At 45.3% G+C, this 15,975-nt stretch overlaps 1 protein-coding gene and 1 pseudogene across 1 annotated transcript in view; one reads left to right on the top strand and one right to left on the bottom strand.

The window, feature by feature from the left end:
• Window positions 1–6,270, bottom strand: part of LOC144725001 (transcription factor AP-2-alpha-like) — a 75,220-nt gene extending 68,950 nt beyond the window's left edge. Inside the window, exon 1 of the mRNA XM_078604399.1 lies at window positions 6,157–6,270. Coding sequence (XP_078460525.1) covers window positions 6,157–6,189 — 33 coding nt within the window. The 5' untranslated portion in view covers window positions 6,190–6,270. The remainder of the gene's footprint in view (window positions 1–6,156) is intronic.
• A 1,426-nt stretch (window positions 6,271–7,696) lies between these two features.
• LOC144725727 (U6 spliceosomal RNA) lies at window positions 7,697–7,797 on the top strand (annotated as a pseudogene).
• Window positions 7,798–15,975: the final 8,178 nt, after the last annotated feature.

The raw sequence follows: 15,975 nt of genomic DNA on the forward strand, positions 1-15,975 counted from the left end.
GTTCTTAAATACAAGTTAAGGAGAATCGTTTTATTGGCAACCAAGCCACATATCATCTCGACTCATGTTGTCTTCCACCTGTTCATACAGTTAAGTTAATTTTTTTTTAAATGCTTGGAAAAATAATCTGTCACCCAAATCGCCATCATCGCATTAACACAACATAGCTTTATAGGAATGTATAGTCCCATACGATAAAAATACTTTGGATAGGAGGACCTTGGTAATCTAGTGGTAGTGCCTTACGCCGATAATCTCTGCTCCGAGCCAGCTTAGCAGCGTTCTGGAAAATAGTGAAACATGTATTCCTGGACGCCTGCACTTAAGCGCAAGCAACGTTATCATCAACTGCAGCCATGGCCAATCCACTGCTGGATGAAGGCCTCCCACAAGGCCGTCACGACCCCCCCACGATCCGTATAGTAGCATAGATACTAGTCTTGGATTGTGGAGAATTACATGAAAAATGATAATTGTTTTTTTACCCTTCTATCTGGCAACCAAACTGACACCTTTTTACAAGGAGTCATGTTTGCATAGACCGCAATACCTGCAGTCATAATACAAACAAAAGACATAACTCTGATAATGTGCACTGTCCTTGAAGTTGATTTGTCCACACCCGAGACAGCTTTCCTTAGAACCTAGTCTCACATGGGTTGGACCAGATGACGCCAAAAGGCGCACAACTCAAAGACAATGCACCATCAGAGTATGTTGCCAGATAGAAGGGTAAAAAACCAATTATCATATTTTTACTGGCAAATGAGGTTCCCATAGTATACATGAAAAATGTTTGTTATTTCTATATATGTACAGAAACACAGACTGTAGTTCGGCTTTTATATATTATACAATAAATATTAGCGAACCTTCGACTTACGAACAGACCTCTGGAACCTAGCTCGTTCGCAAGTAGAGGAGTCGCTTTATGTGCTTTTACCCGTGAATCTTCACAGTAACGCACAACCGAGTGTGTATGTCTAGCAATAGATTTCATCGACTGGGATCCCACGGTTCGGATGGAGTGCCCTGGCCAATGACACATTGTAACACAGCCAGCAGTTTCTTTTCAACCACAGCCCGATCCTGCTGATGAGACTCAGAAAGTCGGTTCCGGTCCAGAGTTTGACCTCTTTGAACAAGTGCTGTTTGATGATGCTGGTGTGGAAAGCCGCGAGGTCGATGGACTCAGCACGTATTGTCGATTTACCCTACATGTGGAGACACCGATCAGAGATCTGGCTTACATATGTATGTGTATGTTTACAATGCAACGTTTGATCTTCAAAAGGCGTATTCCCTTGTTCACAGTCCTATTTATTACAACAGGTTTTTATATTATATATCTCAAACAATCACGTTCAGCCGATCAAACGCAACACCAACAATTACACTTTTGTTCGGGAATTCGCTCGCTGGAACGCTTTCAAAAAAATATTAAATCGCCGATGACTCAATTCACCGCCACGAGAGAGTCGGACATTCCGTACAAACCATTAAACAATCAACCATGGGAATCAATTGCTTAGAGCAGTGGTTACGAACCTGGGGTGCACGCACGGCGTGGGGGTGCGAGATGCCCTTTTGGGGGTGCGAGACATGGGCCAGATTATTTTGTTTTTAGAAGGCAAATCATCAAAATAAGAAATAAAGAACGGGCACGTGAGTACGACTCCTTTCACACCATTGGAACCTCATTTGCCAGTAAAAAAATGATAATTGTTTTTTTACCCTTCTATCTGGCAACAAAACTGACAACCTTTTTTACAAGGAGTCATGGTTGCATAGATCACAATACCTGCAGTCATAATGCAAACAAAAAACATAACTCTGATAATGTCTTTTGGCGTCATCTGGTCCAACCCATGTGAGACTAGGCTCTAAGGAAAGCTGTCTCGGGTGTGGACCAATCAACTTCAAGGACAGTGCATACATTATCAGAGTTATGTTTTTTGTATGCATTATGACTGCAGGTATTGTAGTCTATGCAAACATGACTCCTTGTAAAAAAGGTGTCAGTTTTGTTGCCAGATAGAAGGGTAAAAAAACAATTATCATACGACTACTTTGTTTCATCAAATATCTGTATTTATTACCATTATAAAATAAATTACGATTGAGAATCGAAGGATGCAAGGCTGCAGTAAAAATTAAGAACAATTTTCTTAGACGATCGCAGATATGAAGACAAACGAAATACAAAGTCAAACCGAAGACGATACAGAATGATAACTCTTGGAACACATTCAAACATTCTCAAACGCCCATGACTCATTGCATCTCCATATATAAATCATTAACACGATGATGATGATGCTCACAACAAAGATTATATAATCAATTGAGTCTAAACAATGTTTTTCTCTTTATTTTACCAGGTAAGGCCCACTGAGCAATACATTTCTTTTTCAGAAGCGACCTGGCCACAAATGATAGCTCAAAGAAGTGACTTATCACGTGGACATTTATCATAAAACAAATACTCTAAACGCAGAGAAAGCGGAGAGGACCCGGAGAAAAATCCACGCGACCAGGGAGAGGCAAAGACACGCAAACTCCAAATATACAGCAGCAGGCGTCAGGGTCGGGATCGAACCCACGACCATTCTAAATACCAGGCGAGGGAGTTCACTTCTCGCCACGGTGGCGCTGCGATTAACCGATGAACGGATTAATACTAATGTCATTCAATCGTATATGGTAACAGTTAGAGCAAACGTGTCGTAACAAGTAAAGTTTACGATGGATTTCAATCAATGTTGGGATTCTGCTGCCCGTAAATGGGTTTCCTGAACGAGCAAATTACACTCTCACCGAGAGCTCAACTCCACGATGGCTGGAGGGGGGGTGGGGGTGTGTGCAGTTCTCATCCGAGAATCCGCGAGCTTAAACAGTGAGTCGACCGCGTGGCAGTAAGTATTGCAATGCACGAAGAGCGTTCTACAATGTGTATCGTAACCGGGGGCTTGTCGTCGCAAAGAAAATGCGTTACGCACCCCCCAGCAGCAGCAGCAGCAAGAGTTGGGGTTGCGGTGAAAGACGTGGCGGGCACTTTCTGGAGCAAACCACGTTTTGCACGGACGCTTCGTTTGGAATTTACGTTTGGAATTAAATTCCAAGTTAATTCAGAGTAGGCACAGCTTTGTTTTCAGAGGGTTTTTTTTTTGTTCTACAATTTGTCAAATAAAAAAATTGCAGCTTGTGAACAATATTCAAACCGGGCTTTTAAATTAGGGCATACACTATACGTTCTTAATGCATGTAATTGCCTAATTAATTTACATACTACCTATCTTTTAGAGTTATCTGTATACACAGTTCAGTAATTATTATTTTATTATTTCCCTTTTACGTGACTTTGCCGAAAGAACCAATAAGATGAATCCCTGCAGTCACGAAAGCTTTAAATCGAAATTTACAGTTCAGTAATTTATCTAGATACGTCGATTACCAATATATACAGACACATTGTCTATATATGCAACATAATAATTAGGAATTGTATCGTAACACGATGTTTGAACGCAAAATAACAATAATAATTCCCCAACATAATCGATCTCTCTCGTTCTCTCTCTACGTACCGCGTTATTTCTCCAATCCGTCTGCAAGCATGGCCCCCCTTCCATCCACGTGTCTCTGTCCACGATATTTACTCAAGAACTTTGCATTGTGTACTCCTCCCAGGTGCTTCCAATCGTTCAAATCGCTTATATAGTGCAACTTAATTCGCTGTCTTCCCCAAATGTTACGCCTACAACAAGCACCTTATCGTTGAAATTACATCCAGTTGCGTAAAGGGCGCTAAGTATGTGTGTTTCTCGCTTAACGCGTGCTCAATTAAGTGGTAAGTTAGGAGGAAATGTTGTGTGCGTGTGATTCCTCAACCGGCTACTCGGTGATAGGACGGACAAAGATTCACAGGCACACACACACCTGGTGAACACACACACACACACATCGAGCACAACAACATCAACAGCCATCGTTCGCCAGGAAGTGGCGGTGATGTCGGCACGGCGCTTGTGCCAGACTAGGTGCACTTTGAGGCCACGTGAAGTGTGAATGATAAGACTGGCAGATTAGCCACTGTGCCAACTTGCTGCGTTTTATTCGCTCGGCGCTCCGCTCGTTGTTGTGAGCGTCGCTCCTCCGCCCTCCGTTGTTGCTGGAGAGCGACTGCCTCCAACTGCCCAGTAGCGTCCTTAACGAGCTTCCTCCACAGAGGCCGATCTTGACACCGCTGGTACCAGTCATCGGCAAGTCCGCTCAGCTCCACATCCTCCTGTACCACATCACTCCATCTCTTCTCTAGCCCGTGTCACGCCCGGTTTAGCCCCCTCGATCCGGCCAAACAGAATCTGCTTGGGCATGCGGTGGCTGGGCATGAGTCGTGACCCAGCCAACAAACAAACAGCAACACACGCCAGCAAATACCTGTACACACGTGTATACTACAACCCGTATGTCATGTCTTCGTATAAAAAAGATCTAGATCCCCCGTATAGCCTCAACAGACTGTCGGGGCAAGTGCTGTTAGTGAGCACCTATGAAGGCCGGAACGGTACGCGAAGGGGTGGGTGGTCAACATCAAGCCCGGCCGCCTTTGTCTCTCTCTGCAGCAGGAACTCGTTTGAGGCTGAGTAAACCTAGAATAAGTCCTGAACATAACACACACACACATATCTACCTACCCACACACGTGACTGGTCGCTCTCCTTTTGCAGACTTCAACTTAGAAATGGTGAGTTTTATTTTGTTTTACAATCTTAACCGATTTCGATTTAAAGCTTTCGTGACTACAGGGATTCATCTTCTTGGTTCTTTCGGTAAAGTCACGTAGAAGGGAAGTAATACAATAATAAAAATAAAACATAATAAAATCATTCTCACGACGTTTCGGCCACAACGCAAGTAGCCGTCCTCAGGTGACTTGCGATGTGGCCGAAACGTCGTGAGAATTATTTTATTATGTTTTATTTTTATTATTTTATTACTTCCCTTCTACTTCACTTTACCGAAAGAACCAAGAAGATTACTTCCGCATTGCACCGATATTCCCTTGTGGAGTTGATGATCTTTCTCTCTGCTGGGTTGTTATTCTGTGTGCTGGGTTGTGCCGTGATGTTCACGCGCTAATGTCTTGCCATTCGGAACTTGACAATGCAGCAATTATATTGTTGGTTCTTTCGGTAAAGTCACGTAGAAGGGAAACAATAACATAATAAAAATATAAAACAATAAAAAAAAAATTGTTTCTCTTCTACGTGACTTTACCGAAAGAACCAAGAATATGAATCCCTGCAGTCACGAAAGCTTTAAATCTAAATGTTTGCGAATTGTTGTTTTGGTGTGTACGTGTGCGTGTGTGTGTCCAATTTGTTGTTTGCTGTAGTAACCAGTGTACCCTGGTCTCCAACGAAAATGAGCATTCCTTACCCTGCAGTCGGCATCACTTGTGGCAAAATAAACCGAACGCCAAACCTACTTCGTCACCACGGCGATTGTGCCAGGCTAGGTGCTCTTTGAGAGCACCTTTGAGAGCACTGATGTGTCGAAGGCTCGCTGCTGGCAGGATGTCACGGGACACAATCCCAGGTGCCATGGGTTGACTGACACAGACTGAGATGACTGGCAGATGCACCAACTGTGCACCCGACTGTGAACACTTTCTGAGTTTTAATAATAAGGATTTTTACGGGTTAGATAGCGATCTAACCGCAATAAAAACATTTATTATGAATGATATTGGTCGCGAAAGCCTACGTGTTAAACTTTCTGAGTTTTTTTGCGCCCGGCGCTCTGCTCGTTGTTGTGAGCGTCGCTTTTTTGCCCTCACATTCACACTCACACACACGCATTTAACACATATTGTTGGGGCAAGTGCTGTTACCGAGCACACACAAACACACGCGTATAAAACCAAAACTAAACCTCGTTAAAATAAAAAAATAGTCAAGTAACCATTGCGCAATCTCGACATCGCATCAGCAACGCGACGACGTGGATCTCTCCACTCGCGAGCACGACTTCCACAAAGGCCCTCTCGTCCCCGTCTCTCCACAGCCGCGCGCAGGACCCGCCGCTCGCCACGCGTTCCGTCCGCCACCCACCCCCCGCCGTCGTTCCGTCTCATCGCCGCGCGAGCCGTACCTGCCACTCCGCCTTGCTGTGCAGCAGTGACATGCCTGCCCGCCTCTCTGATTCCAACCAGCCGGCCAGCACACGCGGCCGCGGGGAGCTGCTGTTGCTGCTGATGATGTTGATGATGATGTTGATGTTCCTGCTGCTGCTGCTGCTGCTGCCGCTGTTGCTGCTTACTGCTGCAGGGCGGGAACGAGCGCTATACCGTGCACACGCTATGCACGAACAGCTGCCGAAGATGCTGCGGGCGGGTAATAGCCTGCGGGGTGGTTGGGTGGTTGGTGGGGTGGTAGGGGGGGTAGAGAAGCTACCTGTGAGCGCGTGCTCGTCGCTCCGCTATAGCCGCTCACCTGTACCGGCTCCCCCACACAGAGTGGGAGGAAGGGGGGGGAGCGTCCCGCCTCCTCCACGCGGCGAGCCGCAGGAAGGTGGAGTTTGGAGTTTGGGTGCGCCGCCTAAGTTCTGCCCCGGCGTGGTGGGTGAGGTGGGGAGGTGTGTGTGGCGGGGAGCGGTGGTGTAGTGGTTAGCGCGCTGCGCTGTGTATCCCGGCGACCCGAGATCGATTCCCGCGGTGGCGATTATCTGGATAGGTCCTGGGCCTCCCCGAGGTCGACTCAGCCTCAAATGAGAACCTGGTGCGGTGTGGAGTAAACATCGCCACTAGGGAGACAAAGGCGGTCGGGCGTGGCGCTGGCCACCCGCCCTGTCACGTGCCGTGCCGGCCTTGCGAGGTGCTCGCTCACGGCACTTGCCCGGGCTGTCTACTAAAGGCTACATGGGGGATCTTTTTCTTTGTAGGTAGATACGTGCGCACGTGTGCGGCTAAGGTCGATGTGTGCGCGTGTGGTGTGGGTTGTACAATATAGCCCCCCCCCCCCGTGTAGCCTGCAACAGACTGTTGGGGCAAGTGCTGTGAGCTAGCACATATGAGGAAGAGCCACACTGCAGGCGAGGTGGTGGGTGGCCAACACCACGCCTAGCCGTCTTTGTCTTCCCAGTGCTGACGTTTGAACCCCGCATTAGGTACTCGTATACGGCTAAGTCGACACATGCACACACTCACACAAAACAATAGAGACAAAAAACCCCCGTGTAGCCTTTGACAGACTGTTGGGGAAAGTGCTCTTCGCGAGGACATCTGAAGGTCAGGCAAGGCGCACAAGGGGGTGGGTGGCCAACACCACGCCCGGACGCCTTTGTCTCTCCAGTGGCGATGTTTACACACCGCACCAGGTACTCATTTGAGGCTGAGTATACCTAGAGGAGGCCCATGGCCTGTTTTCAGATAATCGTCACTGGTGTTGGCCGTGAGCGGGAATCGAATTCGGGTCGCCAGGTTCGTAGCGCAGCGTGCTGACAACTACACCCCCCCCCCTCCCACACACACAAAGATAAATACAAATATCCCCCGTATAGCCTGCACAGACTGCTAGGGCAGGTGCTGTTAGCGAGCACCTATGAAAGCCCCACACACACGTACGCGTTGATGTTCAGTCTTGAGATGGTAGCGGCTGATCGAGATGCGCTTCTCCCCCCCCCCCCCTCTTTCTCTCTCTCCGGCAGTACATATACTAAAAATTGGAACGATACAGAGAAGATTAGCATGGCCCCTGCGCAAGGATGACACGCAAATTCTCTCCAAGAGTGCTTCGGCGTGATGCACGTGCTGCGTAATCGCGTCGATGATAATTGCACGGGAAGAGCACGAATGTGGTCGTCGTGGCGTTCCGGTGTGAGCGGCGCGCGCTCTACAGCCAACGGTGTCACCGGCGGGCCTAATTTGATTTGGCGCAGATAGACGTCGATTACGTGCAACTAAGTGCCCGAACAAATTATTATTTCACGATGAAGAGAAAACAAAGATATATTGGTGTTCCTCGAAAATAACTGTTTCAAATCACTGAAGATCGTCCGCTAATGGTGTTTGTATTCGAAACACAGGCATCGGTTATAATAAATACCGTGTCAATTCACATGGTTTACCCCGTATTCTTGTACAGGGAAATTGAGTTTCCAGGTCCATACGGCGTACAGCCGTTTCAATACGGGTACAAAAAACTTGTCTATGTGTTTGTGTTTCTCCCTTGTGATGGGACTTGAAAGGATGAACGTTGAGATTTATAAGGGCACGGGGTAACCAATACAGTCTGAATTGGCCTGCATTAACGTAGGGCACTGATAAACGGTTGACAGGTATGCCAATTATCTAATACAAATGATCATAATAATATATTTTATGTATAACGAGGTAAGAGCACATCGAAAGCAAACATCTGTTTGTCCAATCCTAAATAAATAACTAGATTTTCATTACTTATTTATCAAATGTCTTCAAACGATTTAACAACAAATGAAAACACGGACACCCCATAGCACTATTACAGGGGAGCGGTGGCGCGGTGGTTAGCGAATCGCGCTACGAACCCTGCGACACGAGTTCGACTCCCGTTCACGAACCACGAACAGTGGCGATGATTTGAACCGGTCCTGAGCGTCCCCTAGGTCGACTCAGTCTCAAACGAGTGCCTTGTGTGGCGCGTAAACATCAGCACTGGAGATACAAGTTTCAAGTTGCATTTATTAGGTATAGCCCTGTGAGCCTTTCGGCTCTTGAATCGGGTGCAACCGCAACAAACAAAAAAACAAAAACATGAACAAGAAAACATCTTAAAGTGACTATGTGAAAACAGAAAATCCAAGAAAGGACAGCAAAATATTGCAGAAAAAGCACCGTACACCAACACTGTGTGCAAAAATCCCAGTGGGATGCAAGTCAAACAACAACAACCACAAGACAACTTAGATTTAGGCCATCAGTCTAACTCTGTACTATAACAAACAAACATGGCCAAACCGAAAAACGTTTCAAAAATCACTAAAATAAAGCCATACAAGCAATGAAACAGTGATCATAGGAACTGTGACCGAATTTTCACAATAAACGACGTAAACAACATGTATACATATTCTTAGGTTTTTTCGGTAAAGTCACGTAGGTAAAACATCAAAATTAATCAAAATAAAATAAAATAAAAAATCACGACGTTTCGGAGGCAACACAAGTCTCCGAAACGTCGTGATTTTTTATTTTATTTTATTTTTATAAATTTTGATGTTTTACCTACGTGACTTTACCGAAAAAACCTAAGAATATGAATCCTTGCAGTCACGAAAGCTTCAAATCTAGAAACATGTATACGAAGGCGGCCCGGCGTTGTGCCGACCACATAACACAGCCCCGTGTGCCACTCGGGCCTTAATAGGCGCTCGCTAACAGCACCTCCTGAAGACCAGTGGCTCTTAACCTTTACTGCAACCTGAACCCCATTGCTTCTCGATCGTAACAGAAAAAATACATCTTGGTTTCATGAAACAAAGTGAGTTGTACTTACGTGTCCGTGCATAATTTGTGATTTCGATTATTTAACCTTCCAAAAACAAGTTCAACCATGCCTCGCACCCCCAGAAAGGGCGTCTCGCACCCCCAGGGAGTGCATGGTGCACCCCCAGGTTAAGAAGGTTAAGAAGAAGAGCAGCTGCTTTAGACTATCCGAGCTGCCTTGGTCTTGTCGCGTGTACTGTCTGTTGTGTAGGTGTGTGTATACGGGGTGTGTGGTGTTGAAACGCCATCTCCGATATCATAGACACACGCTGGAGTATACTGCTGTATGTGGGTGATTCATCGATTGTGTTTAAGTTAATGATCGATCGTGGACATTGATAGATCCACGCGATAGTTCATGGCAAATGTTGCACTCAATTTGCAAAATGAATAGACTCTCTATTTTCATTTCACGTCAGAGTAACAGGTGACGTTTCCATGTATGTTTTTGTATGTGTAGGCCGGATTAAGAAAACATTAAATTTCGATTTAAGTGAGAATTACATTTTTATTTGTTATTTTTGTATTTATTTTATTTTATTATTTCCCTTCTACGTGACTTTACCGAAAGAACCAAGAATAAGAAAACATTATGTTTGACATTAGACTTTGTATTATTGTATGTATTGTGTCTATGTTTTGTATATGGTTTTGTGTGATTGCATGTATTGTCTATATATTATATTTGATTTTGTGTTAGTGTATGTATTGTGTCTATATATTGTATATGATTTTGTATTATTGTGTCTATATTGTATATGATTTTGTCTTAGTGTATGTATTGTGTCTATATATTGTATATGTGCGTATAAGTACATTTTGAACTTTGTTGAAACCTGGATGCATAGTTATTGCTAACATCACAAATGTAGAGATCGATATGGCCCAAAAATCAGGACACACTAGGTTATTTTAAAAAATTACACTGAAAATAACACATTTGAAATATTTTATATATTAAAGTTAATATTTTATCTATTGTCATTATTAATATCAACCTTTCTTCTTTTTTCTTTCTTTCTTTCTTTGCAGGTGACATTTTATTACTACTCGAGGACGAGCGAGATTAATCAGATTTTTTTTTAAGCTGGTTAAAGAAGGAAGCTGTAAACTTTACAAATAAAAAAAACGGCCCCTAATTTTATTTCAAACGTCAATTCGTGCGTGCGTGAATGTGAATATGAATAAGTTTGAACATTTGTTAAATAAAAACAATTAAATAACCCCGATGTAATTTGTTAAAATAAATCTAGTAACCTTACGCACCGTGACTCTTTTATGCCCTAAAGACGTGGAATCCCATCGCTGTATAATATCCACGGCTCTTACTCTCGCATCTACACAACGATGTCAAACTTAATCTGTCGATTTTTTATGCTAACTTGAGTTGCAAATCGCTTTTGAATTCACGTAACCCTCGACCGCGTACGCACGAGTACACGAGGCACCCCCCCCCCCCCCCATATATCCGTCTGCTGTTCCTCTGACTTCATTTCGTCATTGGGGCTGCTGTTTAATCACTCCACATTATCTGCCGAGCGATGCAGGGAATTTGTTCCGCGGTTGTTTTTTCGGGCCGATTTCTATCGCATCCTCGCCGCACACATCACCTTCGTCTATCTACTTGCTTTGTGATAACTTTGGTGACCTCATTTGCATTCTTGCAAATCCAGACTCTATGCCGGTCTCCTGCGGTTCTCAGCCGGTTGCACGAAATACACGCTCAATGTGTTACCCCATCACGCGTGTGACTGTGTGTGCATATATACAGGGTGTCCCATACGTCTGGAATCATAGGAAATATAATACAAAGAAGGCAATAAAGACGCCTTTATTCACAAAACGTGTGAAATAAGTCCACCGATAGACAACTTTTCGAGGGTCCACTGCGTGGTTTTTCTCGCATGGGTCCCGTTTCCCGAAAGTTTGCCACAAGTTTGCTAACACTGCAGCGCTGTGTTATTGTGTCACGGTCTGGATGCAGCCTGTTACATTTAACAGCGGCCTCCCTCTTGTCTCAGATTTCCTACGAGTGGAATGGTCTGGACTCGTTCTTCCTTATCACTCAGATACATCTTGGGCCTGCAGAAACAAACAAATATGAATTCTTTATTTTTCCCTATGATTCCAGACCTATGGGCCCACCCTGTATAAACAATATGTAGTTGTAGTTTATAGCAGGGGGTCGGCAAAAAAAATAACAAGAATATGATTTTTTTTCGAAATCGATAACAACAACAACAACATCAAAAAACCCCTCGATATTTCAAGGATCGCAAATGCCCTCTGTGGTGAACACGAAACGGTGGTGGGGGGGGGGGGTCCCTTGCTAAATAAACGTCGTCGCGAAGCAGCAGTCGTCAAAGAGCTCACACCGCATGCGGCTTCGGAGCCGCAGTTTTGCCGACGCCTGCTCTGTGCCGTCTAGAGTGGTGGTGGTGCTCAGTGCCGGATGAAGCGAAGTGCGGGGCCTGTAGCATATGGTATAAAGGGCCCTAAATATAAAAAAACGTAAATATTAAAACATTTCACGTGCTATAAAGCCAGATAGTACAACAAATCGCTAACCCTAAACACTCAGTCGTTCATGAAAATTAAAGGCAGTATAATACTCTAGTAATAGAGCAAGTGCAGAATCACTCAACCGGAATTGATAGCTTGAAAGCATTTAGCGGGGGGGCCTTGAAAGTGCGGGGCCCGTAGCAGATGTAGCTACTTTTGCCACCAGGATAATCTGGCCCTGGTGGTGCTGGTGGTGGTGGTGAGCGCACTGCACTCCGAACCCGCAGACCCGAGTTCGATTTTCGTCTCAGCGCCACCATCAGTGACGTTATTGTCTTGAACCGGTTCCGGGCCTCCCCGACAGATCATCTCAGCCAGGACAATCACTTGCCCCAACAGCCCCTATTGCTATATGCAGGGTGTCCATCCAGTCTCTTTCTATTTTATTGAACTAATGATATATACACAAAGAAACGTTATGGACACCCTGTACGTAATGGGGCCTTTATTATACGATTTCATTATACAATTAATCGGTAGCGGGCTTACCCCTGACTTTATATCGGCTTTAGCGTCACACTCCACCGGAGGCGAATTACTCGGTTCACTTACGATGTGTAAGGGCGGTGCTTGTACTCCATAGCACGTGCACAGATAGGCCAGAAGAGAGACGGAGTGGATACGAGTTGGAGACTGCACTCGATTCCACCACGGTTGCCTGTTGAGAAGTACAAACACATGCATGTGCGTGTTCTAATGACACGTTTTAAAATTCACACGTGAATAGTTCGCAAATATTTCGATTTAAAGCTTTCGTGACTGCAGGGATTCATCTTCTTGGTTCTTTCGATAAAGTCACGTAGAAGGGAAATAATAAAATAATAAAAAATACAACATAATAAAATGCTATTTTCACGACGTTTCGGCCACAACGCAAGCAGCCGTCCTCAGGTGAAGAACAGGTCTGTCGGAAAGACAGCGTCTGAATGTATTTTATTATGTTTTATTTTTATTATTGTATTATTTCCCTTCTACGTGACTTTACCGAAAGAACCAAGAAAATGAGTTCGCAAATAGTTGTGCTTTTTCTCAATCGTTGTTGACAAATGTTTGTTGTTGTTGTTGGACTGTGCTTGTGCACCACTGCCAACGCAGCAGCAGCTGGAACAACGCCAAGATAATTTGTCTAATATAATAATAATCATAATTTCCAGCCCTTTGGCAATCCACTGCTGAATGAATGCGGTTCCGTTGGGGGCGCTTATAAGTAGAGTACAACAACGGATTTGGCTGCTTAATGTGGCATTGTGCTGGCGGTAGTGGTGGTGGTGGTAGGCCACTGATGTTAGCCGTGAGCGGGAAATCAAACTCCGAGCGTGCACGGTCAGAGGGTGTAGCGCGCTAACCACTGCGCCACCGCTCGGCATCGCAACTCACCTGCGTATTGCGTCGCGGAGCAATCGTGCTCGATTGTTGTCCCACGCTTTTGATATTCACACCGGCGCCGTGGAGCGAGTGCAAGCGACGAGAGTCCCGGACTCACGGCAAGTGCGATACGCTCCTGTTCCTGAAACGAAACGCTCCAGTGAAATGGGTGACAGACCTTGAGTCGTAACACACAGGGGGGTTTGCAAAGTTAAATCGCGTAAATATATAAATGTGTCGTTAAACCCGCCACCACCCGACACAGCCAATTAGTGAGGTTTGTGACGTAAACAGAACGTGGCCAATTCGTCACTAGTACAGCACACCGGTTGTGTGTTGGAGAGCCAAGCCACAACATTTACAATCTGAGCACGACGTTTCGCCAGTAATTGCAACTAGCTTCATCAGGCAACAGCCAGATATGCGCAGAAGTCCACATGTTTCGTTCCTTACATTTTTAACAAATTGGCACGTTCTGTTTACGTGACAACCCTTACTAGTTCGCTGTGTCGAGTGGTGACGGGTTTTAACGACACATTTATATACTTACGCGATCTAACCCAAAAAGCTCTCTGGCGGATTATTATAGATATATAAGAAGCACTCCCGAGGTGGTTTGCGCGTCTTATAATGTGGAGAAGACGGCGTTACGCATGCGTGGCTGCGTTGGTAAGTGATTTTTTTATTTTTTTACAAACTTCTGGCCATATTGTTGAGCGTTCTCAAACGACGAGGCGACGGCGTGTGTCATAGGTCCTCGCGATCAGCACTTGTCCCACAAGTACGTTAAGGCTATACGGGGGATCTTTGTCTTTGGTTTGTTCGCGTGTGGCTGTACGCGTCCTTATATGTGAATTGCAAGCGTCAGTGCAGTGGTTTGGAGCATTACGCTACGAACCCGGCGACCCGAGTTAGATTCATGCACACAGCCAAAATCAGTGAAGATTATCTGAACCGGTCGTGGGTATCCCCTAGGTCGACTCAGCCTCACATGAGCACCCGGTGCTGGATGTAAACATTGGCGCTGGTTACACAAAAAAGGCTGCCGGGTCTACTAGCTCTGGTCACCCATCCCGTCGTGAGCCGTGCCGGCCTTCATATTTGCTCGCTAGCCGCACTCGCCCCAACATTCTAGTGAGGCTATACGGGGAGTCTTTGCCTTTGCATACACGTGTATTTTTCGTGCAATTCGTTTGTTATTCATAGAATCGCTTGTCTGTGCCCAGGTATACATTACATCACCGCCCGCATGTATGCAGAATACGAAGCACGTGCATTGTAGCGTAGGAGTTATGCCAAATCAGAGTCCCAGTACGTACAGTATTCTTATTACATATTTATAAATGATCTTCAGAAAAGAATTATTATAATAATCTGCGATCACAAGCACTTATCAAAGATATGTCGACAGTTGAACCTTGGTACAACGCTCTTCGAGTGTATTTAATTGTTTTCTATTAGAGATATATTAGTTACATTTAAATTGAACATTCCTTTTACGCGTAGTATCTTATACGATCAGAATATTTATTTATACTGGAGGAATCCGATGAACTATGAAGCTCTTTATCACACCGGTGCAACAGCCCCCCCCCTACTCCCGACATGCCCCGCCCCCACCCGCGGCGGGAACCAATGAGAAGAAGCGGTGGGCGGCGCGTGCGTGGGGCTTCAGCCAATGAGGACGCTGGGAGATCAAAACCGACACACCGCAGACGATTGAAATCAGAATATTTATTGATAGTGGAGAAATCCTATAAGCTGTAAAGCTCTTTTTTCACAGATGTCCAGTAGGGGGCGGCTCAGAACGTCACAACAACAACAACAACAAACAATGCAACAGCACCATGTTTCATTTGGTCTATCGACCCTTCATTGACTTTGCAAGATATAACGCGACACTAATGTTGGTCCACGGCCCAACATTAGTGTCGCGTTATATCTACAGCGGATACTGGGCCTCTCCTAGGTCGACTCGGCCTTAAATGCGTACCTGGTGCAGTGTGTGTGTAAAACATCAGCACTGGGGAGACAAAGGCGGCCGGGTGCGGTGACGGTCAACCCACCCTCTCGTCCACCGTGCCGGTCTCCCCCGGTGTTCCCCAACAGCCCTTGGACCCAACAGTCTTTTAAAGCCAGTTTACAGGAGATGTTCTTAGGTTTTTTCGGTAAAGTCACGTAGGTAAAAAATTTAAATTAATAAACCCAAAAACGTTGATTATGAAAAATAAAATAATTTTTAATTTACTTTTATTAATTTTCCATTTCTACCTACGTGACTTTGCCGAAAAACCCTAAGAATAGGAATCCTTGCAGTCACGAAAGCTTCAAATCTAGAATTTACGGGAGATCTTTGCCTTCGAGCCACGTGCAGGTGTGTGCCGTGAATGCGATACGCGGATACTTGTGCGATGTGCTGTTTGCTCTGCCTTGTCTGTCCGTCCGTATGCGTGTGCGTAGAGGGGAGCGGTGGCGGTTATCTGAACCGGTCCTGGGACTCCCTTTGGTCTACTCAGCCT

The sequence above is a fragment of the Lampetra planeri genome, chromosome 22 (genome assembly GCF_965212315.1).
Source record: "Lampetra planeri chromosome 22, kcLamPlan1.2.h2, whole genome shotgun sequence".
NCBI classification, from domain to species: Eukaryota; Metazoa; Chordata; class Hyperoartia; order Petromyzontiformes; family Petromyzontidae; genus Lampetra; species Lampetra planeri.